Source organism: Oncorhynchus mykiss, chromosome 4 (genome assembly GCF_013265735.2).
Source record: "Oncorhynchus mykiss isolate Arlee chromosome 4, USDA_OmykA_1.1, whole genome shotgun sequence".
NCBI lineage: Eukaryota > Metazoa > Chordata > Actinopteri > Salmoniformes > Salmonidae > Oncorhynchus > Oncorhynchus mykiss.
In genome coordinates, this window is record NC_048568.1 from 4,975,709 (window position 1) to 4,994,596 (window position 18,888).

Sequence of the window (18,888 nt, forward strand, 5' to 3'; positions counted from 1 at the left end):
AACAGGTAGTTTAACAGTTTCCGATAAATGTTGGACTTGTGTTTGTTACGCCTAAACGGTTCAGTGGAATAGGGAGCGAGATAGACTTGGCCATTATTCAGAACATTATGGTACGCTGTGTACTGTCCGCTCCTGTGGAACGGTGAACCAATGTGTTTGGTGTTGATATTCACCGGCAGTAGATTTGTGCCATCCCAGCAAGGAAGCACTGAGATTATCAGTAGAGCAGCTACATAACTGACAATCATGGCAGAGTACTGGAGATAAAACACATAATTGCGCTTTAACTCTTTGCATGAGTTACTTAGCTGGGGTCGGCGTACACCTGATGGTTTAGATCAAATTACAGCATTCGAATGAGAAGCGGCACCTGCCGCACCACCCTGTCTTCCGTCCGCCATCTTGCCACCGCCACCTTCACAATGATGTCTAACATCTTCAGCAAAGCTTGTTTGAAAAAGAGAGATACTTTTTTTCAAAGTATCATTTTTTTTATTAATCGAAAATGAGACATGGCAATCTGCACAAAGGCAAAAAGGCCATTTTTAAACAATGGATGAGCTTTTCTTAGTTATCTACTTGAGAACCATTTAGGGTTCAAGTAAAAACTTTTGAATAAGTTAAGTTTTTAGGGTGAGGCTTAGTGCTTTTATATTTAATAGGCTCAACCCAAATCCTATTCATTATATAGATAGGCTCGTTTTATTTTGTCGGGTATAGCGGCCCAGATAAAGCGAAATATTTTTGCTCATATGATTTGAAAAACGAATCATCAGGAGTAGGCAGCGCCATAACTAAGTGACTAAACTGAGATATGACTAAGGAGTTAATCAAGGCAATTTTTCCATAAATAGACAGGTATTTATCAGGTATTTATCAGGTATTTATCTCTCCATGGTTTATAAGTTTTCTATTAAAATTCATTGCGGAGAGCTTATTTATATCTTTGTGATATGAATACCAAGTATGTCTACTTCACCATCTGCCCATTTTATAGGTAAACTTCAGGGTAATGTTAAAGTGGTATTAGTTAAAGATCCAATACGTAATATTGTACACTTATCATAATTAGGTTTTAGTCCAGAGAGGATAGAAAAGTTATCTAGATCTTCAATGAGACATTGCAGGGATCTAACTTGAGGACTTCATATAAAACTTGAGTCATCAAAATCCGTTATAAATACCATTCCTGGCTTATTAGATGTTTCATAATGTTCTATTATTTCTAGTAGTTGTCACATATTATCTCCAATGTATCGTCCATGTAAAAAATCTGTCTGAGCAGGATGAAAAATACCTGGTAAAACCCTTTTAATTCTGAGAATTTTAACATTTCGCTAGTATTTTTGCATCACAACACTGAAATGTAAGGGGCCTCCAGTTTTATTTTAGATAGACTGGATCTTTATATTTGCCATCTGGGTCTTGTTTTAAAAATAGAGAAATCCGACCTTCCTGCTGAGTACCTGACAGACTTCCATTTCTATAGGAATAGTGACAAAGCCCTCCTGACAGAGCTGGTGTAACTGAGTCAGGTTTGTAGGCCTCCTTGCTCGCACACGCTTTTTCAGTTCTGCCCACAAGTTTTCTATAGGATTGAGGTCAGGGCTTTGTGATGGCTACTCCAATACCTTGACTTTGTTGTCCTTAAGCCATTTTGTCACAACTTTAGAAGTATGCTTGGGGTCATTGTCCATTTGCGACCAAGCTTTAACTTCCTGACTGATGTCTTGAGATGTTGCTTCAATATATCCACATAATTGTCCTCCCTCATGATGCCATCTATTTTGTGAAGTGCACCAGTCCGTCCTGCAGCAAAGCACCCCCACAACATGATGCTGCCACACCCGTGCTTCACAGTTGGTATGGTGTTCCTTGGCTTGCAAGCCTTCCCCCTTTTCCTCCAAATATAACAATGTTCATTATGGCCAAACAGTTATATTTTTGTTTCATCAGACAAGAGGACATTTCTCCAAAAAGTTTGATCGTTTAACTATGGATATAGATACTTTTGTACCTGTTTCCTCCAGCATGTTCACAAGTTCCTTTGCTGCTGTTCTGGGATTGATTTTCACTTTTCGCACCAAAGTACGTTCATCTCTAGGAGACAGAACGCGTCTCCTTCCTGAGCAGTAATGACGGCTGCGTGGTCCCATGATGTTTATACTTGCATACTATTGCCTGTACAGATGAACGTGGTACCTTCAAACGTTTGGAATTTGCTCCCAAGGATGAACCCGACTTGTGGAGGTCAACCATTTCTGTTCTGAGGTCTTGGCTGATTTCTTTTGATTTTCCCATGATGTCAAGCAAAGACGCACTAAGTTTGAAGGTAGACCTTGAAATGCATCCACAGGTACACCTACAATTGACTCAAATTATGTCAATTAGCCTATCAGATGCTTCTAAAGCCGTGACATCCTTTTCTGGAATTTTCCAAGCTGTTTAAAGGCACAGTCAACTTAGTGTATGTAAACTTCTGACCCACTGGAATTGTGATACAGTGAATTATAAGTGAAATAATCTGTCTGTAAACAATTGTTGGAAAAATGACTTGCATCATGCACAAAGTAGATGTCCTAACCGACTTGCCAAAACTATAGTTTGTTAACAAGAAATTTGTGGGGTGGTTGAAAAACAAGTTTTAATGACTCCAACCTAAGTGTATGTAAACTTCCGACTTGAACTGGATATATTATTAGTCAAATTAACCGGTATAGATGTGGTTTTCAAGAGGGTCTCTCTTTTTGTTGTCCTTTCCAACTGTTCTTGTCCCCTAGGGTAACCCTGTTGGGCAGAGTGGACTGGGCATGGCGTACCTGTATGGGAGGGGCGTTCCAGTGGTAAGTGACTGCAAGTGTCCACCATCATCCAGTGCCACCTGGCACCTACACTACAAGAGCTTGGCAGGTAGCCTGGCGGGTAGGAGTGTTTCGGGTGCTGGCAAATCCCAGAGCTGACAAGGTAAAAATCTGTTGCTCTGCTCCTGAGCAAGGCAGTCAATACCTTGACTTTGCTGTCCTTAAGCCATTTTGCCACAACTTTGGAAGTATGCTTGGGGTCATTGTCCATTACGAAGACCCATTGAAACCAAGCTTTAACTGATGTCTTGAGATGTTGCTCAATATATCCACATAATTTTAATTGTGAAGTGCACCAGTCCCTCCTGCAGCAAAGCATACCCAAAGCATGATGCTGCTTCACAGTTGGGATGGTGTTCTTCGGCTTGCAAGCCTCCCCCTTCTTCCTCCAAACATAACGATTGCCAAACAGTTCTATTTTTGTTTCATCAGACCAGAAGACATTTCTACAAAAAGTACGATCTTTGTCTCCATGTGCAGTTGCAAACCGTAGTCTGGCTTTATTCTGGCAGTTTTGGAGCAGTGGCTTCTTCCTTGCTGAGCGGCCTTTCAGGTTATGTCGATATAGGACTCGTTTTACTGTGGATATAGATACTTTTGTACCTGTTTCCTCCAGCATCTTCACAAGGTCCTTTGCTGTTGTTCTGGGATGGATTTGCACTTTTCGCACCAAAGTACGTTCATCTCTAGGAGATAGAACGCGTCTCCTTCCTGAGCGGTATGACTCCTGCGTGGTCCTATGGTCTTTATACTTGTGTACTATTGTTTGTACAGATGAACGTGGTGAGTGTATGTAAACCTCCGACTTCAACTGTGTGTACATTCGTGGCCAAAAGTTTTGAGAATGACACAAATATTAATTTCCACAAAGTTTGCTGCTTCAGTGTCTTTAGATATTTTTGTCAGATGTTACTATGGAGTACTGAAGTATAATTACAAGCATTTCATAAGTGTCAAAGGCTTTTATTGACAATTACATGAAGTTATAGTAAAGAGTCAATATTTGCAGTGTTGATCCTTCTTTATCAAGACCTCTGCAATTCGCCCTGGCATACTGTCAATTAACTTCTGGGCCACATCCTGACTGATGGCAGCCCATTCTTGAATAATCAATGCTTGGAGTTTGTCAGAATTTGTGGGGTTTTGTTTTTTCACCTGTCTCTGAGGATTGACCACAAGTTCTCAATGGGATTAAGGTCTGGGGAGTTTCCTGGCCATGGACCCAAAATATTGATGTCTTGTTCCCCAAGCCACTTAGTTATCACCTTTGCTTTATGGCAAGGTGCTCCATCATGCTGGAAAAGGTATTGTTCGTCACCAAACTGTTCCTGGATGGTTGGGGAAAGTTGCTCTCTGAGGATGTTTTGGTACCATTCTTTATTCATGGCTGTGTTCTTAGGCAAAATTGTGAGTGAGCCCACTCCCTTGGCTGAGAAGCAACCCCACACATGAATGGTCTCAGGATGCTTTACTGTTGGCATGACACAGTACTGATCTTAGCGCTCACCTTGTCTTCTCCGGACAATCTTATTTCCGGATGCCCCAAACATTCGGGAAGGGGATTCACCAGAGAAAATGACTTTACCCCAGTCCTCAGCAGTCCAATCCCTGTACCTTTTGCAGAATATCAGTCTGTCCCAGATGTTTTTCTGGGGAGAAGTGGCTTCTTTGTTGCCCTTCTTGACACCAGGCCATCCTCCAAAAGTCTTCGCCTCACTCTGCGTGCAGATGCACTAACACCTGCCTGCTGCCATTCCTGAGCAAGCTCTGTACTGGTGGTGCCCCGATCCTGCAGCTGAATCAACTTTAGGAGACGTCCTGGCGCTTGCTGGACTTTCTTGGGCACCCTGAAACCTTCTTCACAACAATTCAACCGCTCTCCATGAAGTTCTTGATGATCCGATAAATGGTTGATTTAGGTGCAATCTTACTGGCAGCAATATCCTTGCCTATGAAACCCTTTTTTTGCAAAGCAATGATGACGGCACGTGTTTCCTTGCAGGTAACAATGGTTGACAGAGGAAGAACAATGATCCCAAGCACCACCCTCCTTTTGAAGCTTCCAGTTTGTTATTCAAACTCAATCAGCATGGCAGAGTGATCTCCAGCATTGTCCTCATCAACACTCACACCTGTGTTAACGAGAGAATCACTGACATGATGTCAGCTGGTCCTTTTGTGGCAGGGCTGAAACACAGTGGAAATGTTTTGGGGGGATTCAGTTCATTTGCATGGCAAAGAGGGACTTTGCAATTAATTGTAATTCATCTGATCACTCTTCATAACATTCTGGAGTATATGCAAATTGCCATCATACAAACTGAGGCAACAGACTTTGTGAAAATTGATATTTGTGGCATTCTCAAAACTCTTGGCCACGACTGTATATGTATATGTATATATATATATATATATATATATATATATATATATATATATATATATACACACACATTTTAAACATGCATCCTGTTTGCAACAAGACACTTAAGAAATACTGCAAAAAATGTGGCAAAGAAATTAACTTTTTGTCCTGAATACAAAGTGTTATGTTTGGGGCAAATCCAACACAACACATCACTGAGTACCACTTTTCATATTTTCAGACATGGTGGAGGCTGCATCATGTTATGGGTATGTTTGTCATCAGCAAGGACTAGGAAGTTTTTTAGGATAAAATACATGAAATACAGCTACAAAGACGGGCAAAATCCTAGAGGAAAACCTGGTGCAATCTGCTTTCCAACAAACACTGGGAGACAAATTCACCTATCAGTAGGACAATAACCTAAAACACAAAGCCAAATATACACTGGAATTGCTTACCAAGAAGACATTGAATGTTCCTGAGTGGCCTGGTTACAGTATTGACTTAAATTGGCTTCAAAATAAGGCAAGACTTGAAAATATGCCAATATTTTGCAATCCAGGTGTGCAAAGCTCAAGAGACTTACCCAAAAAAATCTCACAGCTGTAATTGCCCCCAAAGTTGCGTCTACAAAGTATTGACTCAGGGGTGTAAATACTTATGTAAATTCGATCTTTTGTATATCACTTCCAATGAATTTGCAAACATAAAAAATAAAAAATAAATGTTCTCATTTTAGGGTATTATGGTAGGAAACAGCAGAGGGAGCACCTTGGTTTAAAACAGAGACGTGGGATTTGACTAACTCCTGCTATATGCACCTGAGCCTCATCTAGGCTACCATTTGTATAGCCACATCATGGGTTAGCACATGCTGAGATGATAGGATGGCTATTTTGTGATTTTAGTAAATAAGAATGAATATTTGTATAGGAATGTGTGTGTACATTGTGTGTGTGTACATTGCCTTCAGAAAGTATTCATACCCCTTGACTTATTCCACATTTTGTGTTACAGCCTGAATTCAAAAGGCATAAAATAATATACAAATCAAATCAAATTGTATTGGTCACACACACATTTAGCAGATGTTATTGCGGGTGTAGCGAAATGCTTGTGTTTCTAGCCCCGTCAGTGAAGTAATATCTAACAAGTAATATCTAACAATACACACAAATCTAAGTAAAGGAATTGAATTAAGAATATATAAATATATGGGCGAGCATTGTCAGAGCGGCACTAAGGTACAGTAGAATACAGTATTTATAAATGAGATGAGTAATGCAAATGTGGATACGTCAATGTGGAGGGGTTTCCCAAAACCGGTCCTAACTTTCTCTAGCAACCTAAAGACGGTCTGTCTGCATTTTAAAGTGTGTTTGGTGTTGATCGCTTAAGTGGTTTAAGCGCTAAAGCAAATAATAATAAGAGTAAGTGGAATGTCTAGAATTTTCTTGCTTTCAGCAGGCACACTTATGAACACTAAAGGAGAATGTGAGAGATTAGTGTGTAGGTGAGACAAGGAAGAGAGCTCACTCTTTCTTCTGGCTCTTCCGGTTGGTTCCGTTGATCATGCGGAGGGCAGTCTGGTACTCCTTTTCGGCCTCCTCCGCTACATGCCTCTGCTCAGCCTGCTCCTCCGCTACAATACAACACAATTTGATTTATTCACAATTTGTTTCAGCCTCGTAAGTGGTGGGTGTGTCCCTCTCTATGGGGTGTGTCCCTCTCCAACGCTCTAACTACTAACTACTACACACATCCTTGGGTCACTCGTCTTCTCAGTTCGCCGCAGCTAGCGACTGGAACTAAATGCAACAAACACTCAAACTAGACAGTTTTAGGAGGGAACGAAAAGAGACAGAAAAATTGCTGTCAGCTAAGGTTCACGCAAATGATTGGTCAGTCTAGGCCAATTCCAAATTTGTTCCTCACTGAGCTTACAAGTTTTGCAATAGCTCACAAATTAAACCAATATATTCACTCACTGAATAATATTAGAATATAACAGTAACTAACCTTTGAGTTTCCTCAAAGTCTGAAATGCCCATGTCGACTTACTCTCACAGAAACCCCATTTCTTGTCCCTGTCGTAGTCGTAGGTTGTGGCGCACCACAGGCGTTCGTCCCCCCGTCCATCGGTGGTACAGTCCGAGTACTCCTTCCCCAGGAAGAGAAAGGGGAACAGACAGGGCTCCCTATTGGCTGTGCCCCCATTCACCACAGGAACTGCATCAAACATAAATCACAAATGGGAGGGGAGTTAGTATGTTCAAGCAAAAACACATACAGAAAGCAGATGGATGATGATAACTGTGTGTGTGTTTCAAACATGAACAAAAGTACATAAAAGTAAGATCAAATACGAATCAGGGTCTTTGCCCTGGTTTGCCAAATACCTCTCTCAAATAGTGCAGTGTATAAAGTCAGAACATCTGCTGTCTCAGCCACTTATTTACAGACAACCACTGCCTGTCACCAAGGAAGTACCCCAAGGCTTAATCCTAGGCCTCATGCTCTTCTCAATTTACATCATCAACATAGCTCAGGCAGTAGGAAGCTCTCTTATCCATTTATATGCAAATGATACAGTCTGATACTCAGCTGGCCCCTCCCCGCATTTTGTGATAAACGCTCTACAACAAAGCTTTCTTAGTGTTCAGGGGCAGAATGACAGGTTTTTACTTTGTCAGCTCTGGGATTCGATCTAGCAACCTTTCGGTTACTGGCCCAACGCTCTAACTACTAGCCTACCTGCCGCACCAAAAGGTCCCTAAAGCACACACATCCTTGGGTCGTCCGTCTTTTCAGTTCGCCGCAGCTATTGGAACTAAATGCAACAAACACTCAAACTGGACAGTTTTATCTCAATCTTTTAATTCAAAGACTCAATCATGGACACTATTACTGACAGTTGTTGCTGCTTTACGGGATGAATTGTTGTCTCTACCTTCTTGCCCTTTTGTGCTGTTGTCTGTGCCTGTTTTTGCCCTGCTACCATGTTGTGCCGCTGCCACGTTGTGTTCAAATTAAATCAAAAGTTATGTCACGTGCCGAATACAGCAGGAAATGCTTACAGTGAAATGCTTACTTACAAGCCCCCAACAATGCAGTTAAGAAAAATAACAACAAAAAAGAGTAGCAATAAAATAACAATAGCGAGGCATACAGGTTGTACCAGGAACAGAGTCAATGTGCAGGGGCACCGGTTAGTCGAGGTGATTGAGGTAATATGTACATGCAGGTAGCTATTAAAGTGACAATGCATAGATAATAACAAAGTAGCAGCAGCGTAAAAGAGGGGGGGGAGGGGTGCAATGCAAATAGTCTGGGAAGCCATTTGATTAGAAGTTCAGGAGTCTTATGGATTGGGGGTAGAAGCTGTTTAGAAGCCTCTTGAACCTCGACGTGGTGCTCAGGTACCACTTGACGTGTGATAGCAGAGAGAACAGTCTGACTAGGGTGGCTGGAGTCTTTTTTAGGCCTTCCTCTTGGTCTTGATCACATTGAGGGAGAGGTTGTTGTCCTTGCACCACACGGTCAGGTCTCTGACGACCTCCCTATAGGCTGTCTCATCACTGATCAGGCCTACCACTGTTGTGTCATCGGCAAACTTAATGATGGCGTTGTCATATGTTGCTGCCATGCTATGTTGTTGTCTTACGTCTCTCTTTATGTAGCGTTGTCTCTCTTGTCGTGATGTGTGTTTTGTCCTAGTTAAATGTGTTTTCATTTCCAATGAAGGCCAACTTTTACACTGAGATTGAGTTCAAAAAGACATCACACTGTTGCTATACTACAGAGCAAGATCTACTCAGGCTTTCATAAAGATAGCCAGCTTCAGTTAGCTTCACATTCCAGCTCAGGCTTCATCCGTACTACAACGGTGGATATTGCTCGTCCACCTGCCCGCTAACTAACAGGCTTGTAACTGCACGCGCATGTCGTACATTGCTCGTCAAACGCCAAACGCCAAACAAGCACCCTTTTCCCACTCCTATCGTTCCTTCAATCTGTGGAAAATCTTGTAGCCATAGAAGGGTTTTTGGACTGTTAAACTCATGGGTACATTAGCAATGGCTGCCAGTCTTGACTTGAATGCGAACTGCCATCTATATATTAAACACAGTGTACAAAAGATTAGATACACCTTCCTAATATTGTATCCAATGCTTCCCACAGTTGTGTCAAGTTGGCTGGATGTCCTTTGGGTGGTGGACCATTCTTCATACACACGGGAAACTGTTGAGCGTGAAAAACCCAGCAGTGTTGCAGTTCAGAGGGTACTGCATACAGCCCAGTATACCACTGGGGCCAAGCTTCCTGCCATCCAGGACCTCTATACCAGGCAGTGTCAGAGGAAGGCCCTAAAATTTCTAAAGCATCCAGACACCTTAGTCATAGACTGCTCTCTCTGCTACTGCACAGCAAGCGGTACCGGAGCGCCAAGTCTAGGTCCAAAAGGCTCCTTAACAGCTTCTACACCAAAGCCATAAGATTCCTGAACAGCTAATCAAATGGCTACCTGGACTATTTGCATTGTCCCACCCCCATATTTCCATGCGTAGTCACTTTACCTCTACATGTACATATTACCTTAACTACCTCAACTAACCTGTGCCTCCCCACATTGACTCTGTACTGGTAATCCCTGTATAAAGCCTCGCTACTGTTATTTCATTGTTAACCCTTAATAATATTATTTTTTTTATTTCGGTTTATTTTTGTAAATACTTTAACACATATTATTCTTAAAACTGCATTCTTGATTAAGGGCTTGTAAGTAATCATTTCACTATAAGGTCAACACCTTTTGTATTCGGCGCATGTGACAAATAAAATTTGATTTGATTCAAGTCCAGGATCCAGTTGCAGAGGAGTTGTTAAGTCCCAGGGTCCTTAGCTTAGTGATGAGCTTTGAGGGCACCAAGGTTGTTGAACGCTGAGCTGTAGTCAATGAAAAGCATTCTCACAAAGGTGTTCCTTTTGTCTAGGAGTGAAAGGTCAGTGTGGAGTGCAATAGAGATTGCATCATCTGTGGATCTGTTGAGGCGGTATGCAAATTTGAGTGGGTCTAGGGTTTCTGGGAAAATGGTGTTGATGTCAGCCATTACCAGCCTTTCAAAGCATTTCATGGATACAGACGTGAGTGCTACGGGTTGATAGTCATTTAGGAAGGTTACCTTAGTGTTCTTGGGCAAAGGGACTATGGTGGTCTGCTTGAAATATGTTGGTATTACAGACTCAGACAGGGAGAGGTTGAAAATGTCAGTGAAGACAATTGCCAGTTGGTCAGTGTATGCCCGGAGCACACGTCCTGGTAATCCGTCCGGTCCTGCGTCCTTGTGAATGTTGACCTGTTTAAAAGGTCTTACATCGGCTGCGGAGTGTGTGATCTCACAGTCGCCCGGAACAGCTGATGCTCTCATGCATGTTTCAGTGTTACTTGCCTCGAAGTGAGCATAGAAGTAATTTAGCTCATCTGGTAGACTTGTGTCACTGGGCAGCTCTCGTCTGTGTTTCCCTTTGTAGTCTGTAATAGTTTGCAACTCCTGCCACATCCGACGAGCATCAGAGCCGGTGTAGTACAATTCAATCTTAGTCCTGTTTTGACGCTTTGCCGGTTTGATGGTTCGCCGGAGGGCATACCAGGATTTCTTATAAGCTTCCAGGTTAACCTTGGTGCGGATGTTGCCTGAAATCCATGGCTTCTGGTTGGGGTACATACGTACAGTCACTGTGGGGACGACGTCATCGATGCACTTATTGATAAAGCCTGTGACTGATGTGGTGTACTCCTCAATTCAATCGGAAGAGTCCCGGAACATATTCCAGTCAGTGCTAGCAAAACAGTCCTGTAGCTTAGCATCTGCTTCATCTGATGACTTTAATATTGACTAAGTCACTGGTGCTTCCTGCTTTAATTTTTGCTTGTAAGCAGGAATCAGGATATAATTATGGTCAGATTTGCCAAATGGAGGGCGAGGGAGAGCTTTGTACGTGTCTCTGTGTGTGGAGTAAAGGTGGTCTTGAGTTTATTTTCCCCTGGTTGCACATTTAACATACTGGTAGAAATGAGGTAAAACAAATTGAAGTTTCCCTGCATTAAAGTCCCCAGCCACTAGGAGCGCCACCTCTGGATGAGCGTTTTCCTGTTTGCTTACGGACATATACAGCTCATTGAGTGCGGTCTTAGTGCCAGCATCGGTCTGTGGTGGTTAAGAGACAGCTACGAAGAATATAGATGAAAACTCTCTAGGTAGATAGTGTGTTCAACAGCTTATAATGAGATACTCTACCTCAGGCGAGCAAAATCTTTTTGCTCGCCTTCCTTAGATGTCATGCGCCAGCTGTTGTTAACCAATATACATAGACCGCCACCCCTTGTCTTACCAGAGGCTGTTCTATCGTGCGGATACAGTGTATAACCCGCCAGCTGTATGTTATTCATGTCGTCGTTCAGCCAGGATTCGGTGAAACATAAGATATTACAGTTTTTAAATGTCCTGTTGGTAGGATATACGTGCTTGTAGTTCATACACTTTATTATCCAGCGATTGGCCAATAGCACTGATGGCAAAGGCACATGAGCCACTCGTCACCGGATCCTCAAAAGGCACCCCAATCTCCATCAGCGATACCTCCGTCTCATTTTTATTTATTTTATTTCACCTTTAATTAACCAGGTAGGCCAGTTGAGGACAAGTTCTCATTTTCAACTGCGACCTGGCCAAGATAAAGCAAAGCAGTGCGACAAAAGCAACACAGAGTTACAGTCAATAACTAAAAATAGAAAAATATAGGTACAGTGTGTGCAAATGTAGAAGATTAGGGAGGTAAGGCAATAAATAGGCCATAGAGGCGAAACAATTACAATTTAGCATTAATACTGGAGTGACAGATGTGCAGATGACGATGTGAAAGTAGAGATACTGGGGTGAAAAAAAGCAAGAGGTTAAGTAATATGATGGGGGTGAGGTAGTTGGGTGTGCTATTTACAGATTGCCTGTATACAGCTACAGTGATCGGTAAGCTGCTCTAACAGCTGATGCTTAAAGTTAGCGAGGGAGATATGTCTCCAGCGTCAGTGATTTTTGCAATTAATTCCAGTCATTGGCAGTAGAGAACTGGAAGGAAAGGCGGCCAAAGGGGGTGTTGGCTTTGGGGATGACCAGTGAAAAATACTTGCTGGAGCGTGTGCTACGGGTAGGTGTTGATAAGGTGACCAGTGAGCTGCGATAAGGCGGGGCTTTACCTAGCAAAGACTTATAGATGACCTGGAGCCAGTGGGTTGGGTGACGAATATGTAGTGAGGGCCAGCCAACGAGAGCATACCCGTCGCAGTGGTTGGTAGTATATGGGGCTTTGGTGACAAAACGGATGGCACTGTGATAGACTACATCCAGTTTGCTGAGTAGAGTGTTGGGGGTTATTTTGAAAAATGACATCGCTGAACTCAAGGATCGGTAGGGTAGTCAGTTTTACATGTATGTTTGGCAGCATGAGTGAAGGAGGCTTTGTTGCAAAATAGGAAACCAATTCTAAATTTAATTTTGGATTGGAGATGCTTAATGTGAGTCTGGAAGGAGAGTTTACAGTCTTAACCAGACACCTAGGTATTTGTAGTTGTCCACATATTCTATGTCAGAACCGTCTAGAGTAGTGATGCTAGTTGGGCGGGAGGGTGCGGGCAGCAATCGGTTGAAGAGCATGCATTTTGCTTTACTAGCATTTAAGAGCAGTTGGAGGCCACGGAAGGAGAGTTGTATGGCATTGAAGCTTGTTTGGAGGTTTGTTAGCACAGGGTCCAAAGAAGGGCCGGATGTACACAGAATGGTGTTGTCTGCGTATAGGTGGATTAGAGAATCACCAGCAGCAAGAGTGACATCATTGATATATACAGAGAAAAGAGTCGGCCCAAGAATTGAACCCTGTGGCACCCCCATAGAGACTGCCAGAGGTCCGGACAACAGGCCCTCCGATTTTACACACTGAACTCTGAGAAGTAGTTGGTGAACCAGGCGAAGAAGTCATTTGAGAAACCAAGGCTATTGAGTCTGCCGATAAGAATGCAGTGATTGACAGAGTCTAAAGCCTTGGCCAGGTCGATGAAGACGACTGCACAGCACTGTCACACTCAAACTGGTGCGCCTGGCACCTACTCTGTTCAAAGGCACTTAAAACTTCTTTGTCCAAAGTAAACTGCCTGCTACTCAGGCCCAGAAGCTAAGATATGCATATTATTAGTAGATTTGAATAGAAAACACTCTGAAGTTTCTAGAACTCTTTGAATCATGTCTGTGAATATAACAGAGCTTATTTAGCAGGTGAAACCCCGAGGACAAATGTTCAGTTTTTTTGGGGGGGGGGGGGGGGTCACACTTTTTCAATGGGTTTTCATTGGGAATCCACTTCCACTGGATGTCAACAGTCTTTAGAAATTGGTTGAGGTTTTTCCTTTGAGAAATGAAGTAGTAGCACTGTTCAGAACGAGGGTAGAGGGAAGTGTACTCTTTGATGGAGGCGCGTGACCTGAAAAGCACGCTACACTTTGTTTTCCTCCGGTATTGAACACAGTATATCCCGTCTTAAATTTTATCGATTATTTACGTTAAAAAATACCTAAAGTTGTATTAGGAAAGTAGTTTGAAATGTTTGGACAAAGCTTACAGGTAACTTATGAGACATTTTGTAGTCATGTTGGGCGAGTTGGAACCGGTGTTTTTCTGGATCAAACGCGCCAAATAAATGGACATTTTGGATATATATCGACGGAATTAATTGAACAAAAGGACCATTTGTTTATGGGACATATTGGAAGAAGAAGCTCAAAGGTAAGGCATGAATTATATCTTTATTTCTGTGTTTTGTGTCGGGCCTGGAGGGTTGAAATATGATTGTCTGTGTTTGTTTGCTGGGGTGCTACCCTCAGAAAATTGTTTGACTTCGCCGTAAAGCCTTTTTGAAATCTGACACGTTGGCTGGATTCATAACAAGTGTAGCTTTAATTTGGTGTATTGCATGTGTGATTTCATGAAAGTTAAATTTTTATAGTAATTTATTTGAATTTGGCGCTCTGCATTGTCACTGGATTTTGGCCCGGTGGGACGCTAATGTCCCACCTGTCCCAGAGAGGTTAAATATTTTTTATTCTTGCCCATTCCAACTCTGAATGGCACACACACACAATCCATGTCTCAAGGCTTAATAATTATTCTTTAAATGTATCTCCTCCCCTTCATTAACACTGACTGACGAGAAGTGACATCAATAAAGGATCATAGCTTTCACCTGGTCAGTTGATGTCATGGAAAGAGCAGGTTCCCAATGTTTTGTACACTCAGTCTATGTCTAGGGTCTGTTGCAGCTATGAATTTGCTTTTCGCAAATTTTTAAATACAAATCGCATGAAAAAGCTAATGCTGTCATTACTAAATGTGTAACATGATAGGTATTGAAACATGATTTATTTATTTTTTCAGACCCCAAAAAATTACAACAATAATTCTAATCAGTTGTCTTCCTCAAATGAAGGGGATAATGACAATGTATTTGAGAGGGGGTTTATTTGATTTCAATGGTCTTCAACTCGTGACTCGGACACTTAATTTAGGATACATGGAGTTGCCCTGAGTTATACTGCCCCAGAGCAGGTTAGTTCTGAAGGAATCGTTACCATTAAAATGTACTTGTCTAAAAGGTGAGCCACTTTCGTGGTCCCTGTTATCCCAAGTTGAACTCAGAGTTGACTAAAGTTCTCTCGCCAACTCCTCAAACCCAATTCATAGAATAGGACTTAGGTGTCTGCAAAGGTCAGGTTGCACTTATTTCTCAAATGTTTCCTCAATGTTTTCAGCTAAGATAGTTTACTAAACAGAAACATGTTTAGAGTGACTAAGTCCCAGTTCTGGAGGAGTGAATTTAGGGGTAGTTGAAATCTACTGGGTGAAACGTTCAGTTTCAGAGGTTCTTTATTTTTAGTATTTTCTACATTGAAGAATAATAGTGAAGACATCAAAACTATGAAATCACACATATGGAATCATGTAGTTACCAAAAAAAGTGTTAAACAAATCAAAATATATTTTATGTTATATTTGAGATTCTTCAAAGTAGCCACCCTGTGCCTTGACAGCTTTGCACACACAAATCAAATTATATTTTATATTTGAGATTCTTCAAAGTAGCCACCCTGCACCTTGACAGCTTTGCACACTCTTGGCATTCTCTCAACCAGCTTCATGAGGTAGTCACCTGGAATGCATTTCAAATAACAGGTGTGCATTGCTAAATGTTAATTTGTGGAATTTCTTTCCTTCTTAATGCATTTGAGCCAATCAGTTGTGTTGTGACATGGTAGGGGTGTGTCCTGACCTTCCCTCCTGGGTGTGGATCAGAGAGAGCCTTGAAGTTGGCCGTTTTATGACGGTCGTAAATACCTTGCAGGAACTCTCTCTCCCACTCTGCAGAAATGGAAGTGAAAAATCCCTTTGTTACAACTGATTTTGTAGTACTGTAACATCCAAGATTGGATAAAGAAACAATATTTCTGTAATCCAAACATTTGGAATGGTTTGTGGGTATTTATAGAATAATCATGTCCAACGTTTATTGTTTGGTGATCATTAAAGACGTTATAATGGAAACATGTGTCACTTTAAGAGCTTTCACAGTATATATAAACAGATTTACATCTAAATGTTGTGGAACTTATATGATTAAATGTGATTTTAGCCTTCTTAATGAGAGAATGGTTTTTCATTTAAAAAAAAGTTATACCCAGTCAGTGACCACACCCACGTGAGCACAGACATTATATTGGCGTCATGGAAGGCCTTCTTTTGCCAGAGTGGATAAAACTCCTCGTGACGACATTAAACATTAGACCAAGCAGACTACGGTGTAAGCCGGATCATCGCGAGCGGAATACGTCACAAATGGTTAGGAACTCTCGACAAGTGAAGATTAAGACTAAACATTCAGTCTGCAGCTGTATATATAAAATAGTATAGTAAACTCAACCGAAGAGGAGAAAAAGGTTGGTAGACCTCTGGAAGATTCGTTCTAACAGACACTCTGAGACCAACCTACCACAACTACAGAGGACATGGTGACCTCTTGTGGACAACCAGAGACTCACACAACCAGAGAATTCTGATGAATCTCTCTCCATAGATGGACCGGTTGATTTCAGAGACGACAAGGACATAGAAACGTAAATATGTGTTGCATTTCTAAATCCAAATGAGCGGTTGTTAGGGTGCTAAATATCCATATTTACGATTATGGTATTATTCAACTACGTACAATAGTTGAATTCCTTTGTCTCTCATTTTCCCGCTCTTTCTTTCCCCACCCCTTTTCATTGTGTACCAAGCTGTCATGTCAGGTTAGCCCACCAGGGACTTTTCATTGCATTGTAAGTAATCAATGTATAATCTATCCTGTGCGTGTTTGCGTAATTCTGTGTGATTATTTAGTTACACAAATTGGCTTAATTATTTATTTATCGCTGATTCATCATGGAGTTTAGAGTTCATGCAGATTTGAAGTCAACCACGTTCAGAATGAGACTGATAATAATGATAATTAATGAAGACTGGTATAACAATATATTTCTTTAGAGTTCAATAAATCATAAAACAAACTTTTCCCATGGTGCCCCAAGATTGCTAAGAGTTAAGTGTAACAAGAGTAATTTAAAGCATCGTAATAATTAAACATAGTTAATTGAGTTATTAAATAATCGTCATCGCATTAATGGTACCAACGACAACATATTGATGCCCCCGTACGAGGAATCTAAAATAGAATGAGGCCTTTATGTTGCATTCAGCCTATATGAAATTGAAAAGCAGATTACATAATTTACACCCAGATTGTTATACACCATCAGAGTTGTAGACAGGAATTGTTGGTTGTGTGTGTTGCCATTTGAAAAATAGATAGAGGTTGCCTCCGTGTTGTTTCTCTGACAGTCAGTGTAGGGTTAAGTACGGAATGCTACGAACCAGGCCATACATAGGGGCCGCCCGGCTTAGGTATTCTGAGGAATAGAAGCGTCGGGCCAAATGTACTATTTGTCTCTTGCACCTCAGGAGCGAGTAGACTGTCAGTATTAATTTCTTGAGCAGGACATAGGGCCAGCCGATTTAAATTTGAGTAGATATATTATCTTAAGCGAAGCAGGTAATTATCTCTCCATCCCTTGTGTTTCGGTAGAGCGAGTAGAATAACTGTATTTACATGACAGAGGAACTCTGCCTAGAAGGCCAGCAGCCAGGAGTCGCCGCTTCACTGTTGACGTTGAGACTGGTCTTTTGCGGGTACTATTTAATGAAGCTGCCAGTTGAGGCCTTGCGAGGCGTCGGTATCTCAAACTAAACACTCTAATGTACTTGTCCTCTTGCTCAGTTGTGCACCGGGGCCTCCCACTCCTTCTATTCTGCTTAGAGCAAGTTTGCGCTGTTGTGTGAAGGTAGCACACAGCGTTGTACGAGATCTTCAGTTTGTTGGCAATTTCTCGCATGGAATAGCCTTCATTTCTCAGAACAAGAATAGACTGACGAGTTTAAGAAGAAAGGTATTTGTTTCTGGACATTTTGAGCCTATAATCGAACCCACAAATGCTGATGCTCCAGATACTAAACTAGTCTAAAGGCCAGTTTTATTGCTTCTTTAAAATCAGACCGTTTTCATCAGTGCTAACATAATTGCAAAAGGATTTTCTAATGATCAATTAGTCTTTTAAAATGATAAACTTGGATTAGCTTATGTCATTGGAACACAGGAGTGATGGTTGCTGATAATGGGCCTCAGTACGCCTATGCAGAAATTCCATTAAAAATCTGCCGTTTCCAGCTACAATAGTCATTTACAACATTAACAATGTCTACACTGAATTTCTGATCAATTTGATGTTATTTTAATGGACAAATCTTTCAAAAACAAGGACATTTCTAAGTGACCCCAAACTTAACAGTTATGTGTGTGTGTGTGTGTGTGTGTGTGTGTGTGTGTGTGTGTGTATATATATATATATATATATATATATATGTCTAATACGTGTTTTGAAATAATCCTCACTTTAGAAAGCGCTGTCCATTTCGTTGTTAGGCTTTGAAACAACAACCATATTTTCCATTCAGTTTCAACCTGTTGAACTTTTCTTCAAATTGATCATCACAGTGAGGTGTGTTTTAAAAGCAATATACTGTTGTGATAATACTTTTTTGTTGATAAGTGTTTGTGATTTTAGATTGCATTTGCATTGACGTCAGTGGTAAGAGCAGGCCTGGGCAAATATTTTCAATGGAGGGCCATATTAGAATTTATTTTGCCATCGTGAGCCAGAATCATACACTGCCCAAAAAAATAAAGGGAACACTTAAACAACACAATGTAACTCCAAGTCAATCACACTTCTGTGAAATCAAACTGTCCACTTAGGAAGCAACACTGATTGACAATAAATTTCACATGCTGTTGTGCAAATAGAATAGACAACAGGTGGAAATTATAGGCAATTAGCAAGACACCCCCAATAAAGGAGTGGTTCTGCAGGTGATAACCACAGACCACTTCTCAATTCCTATGCTTCCTGGCTGATGTTTTGGTCACTTTTGAATGCTGGAAGTGCTTACTCTAGTGGTAGCATGA

The 18,888-nt window shown here is 41.3% G+C and overlaps 1 protein-coding gene across 2 annotated transcripts in view; it reads right to left on the bottom strand.

The window, feature by feature from the left end:
- Positions 1-18,888, bottom strand: part of LOC110521981 (protein sel-1 homolog 1) — a 75,283-nt gene that overhangs the window by 41,734 nt on the left and 14,661 nt on the right. For both annotated transcript variants that reach the window (XM_036975504.1, XM_036975503.1), the window contains exons 4-5: positions 7,291-7,458; positions 6,766-6,871 (exon numbers count right to left, since the gene is read on the bottom strand). In XM_036975504.1, the coding sequence (XP_036831399.1) occupies positions 6,766-6,871; positions 7,291-7,458 (274 nt within the window). The remainder of the gene's footprint in view (positions 1-6,765; positions 6,872-7,290; positions 7,459-18,888) is intronic.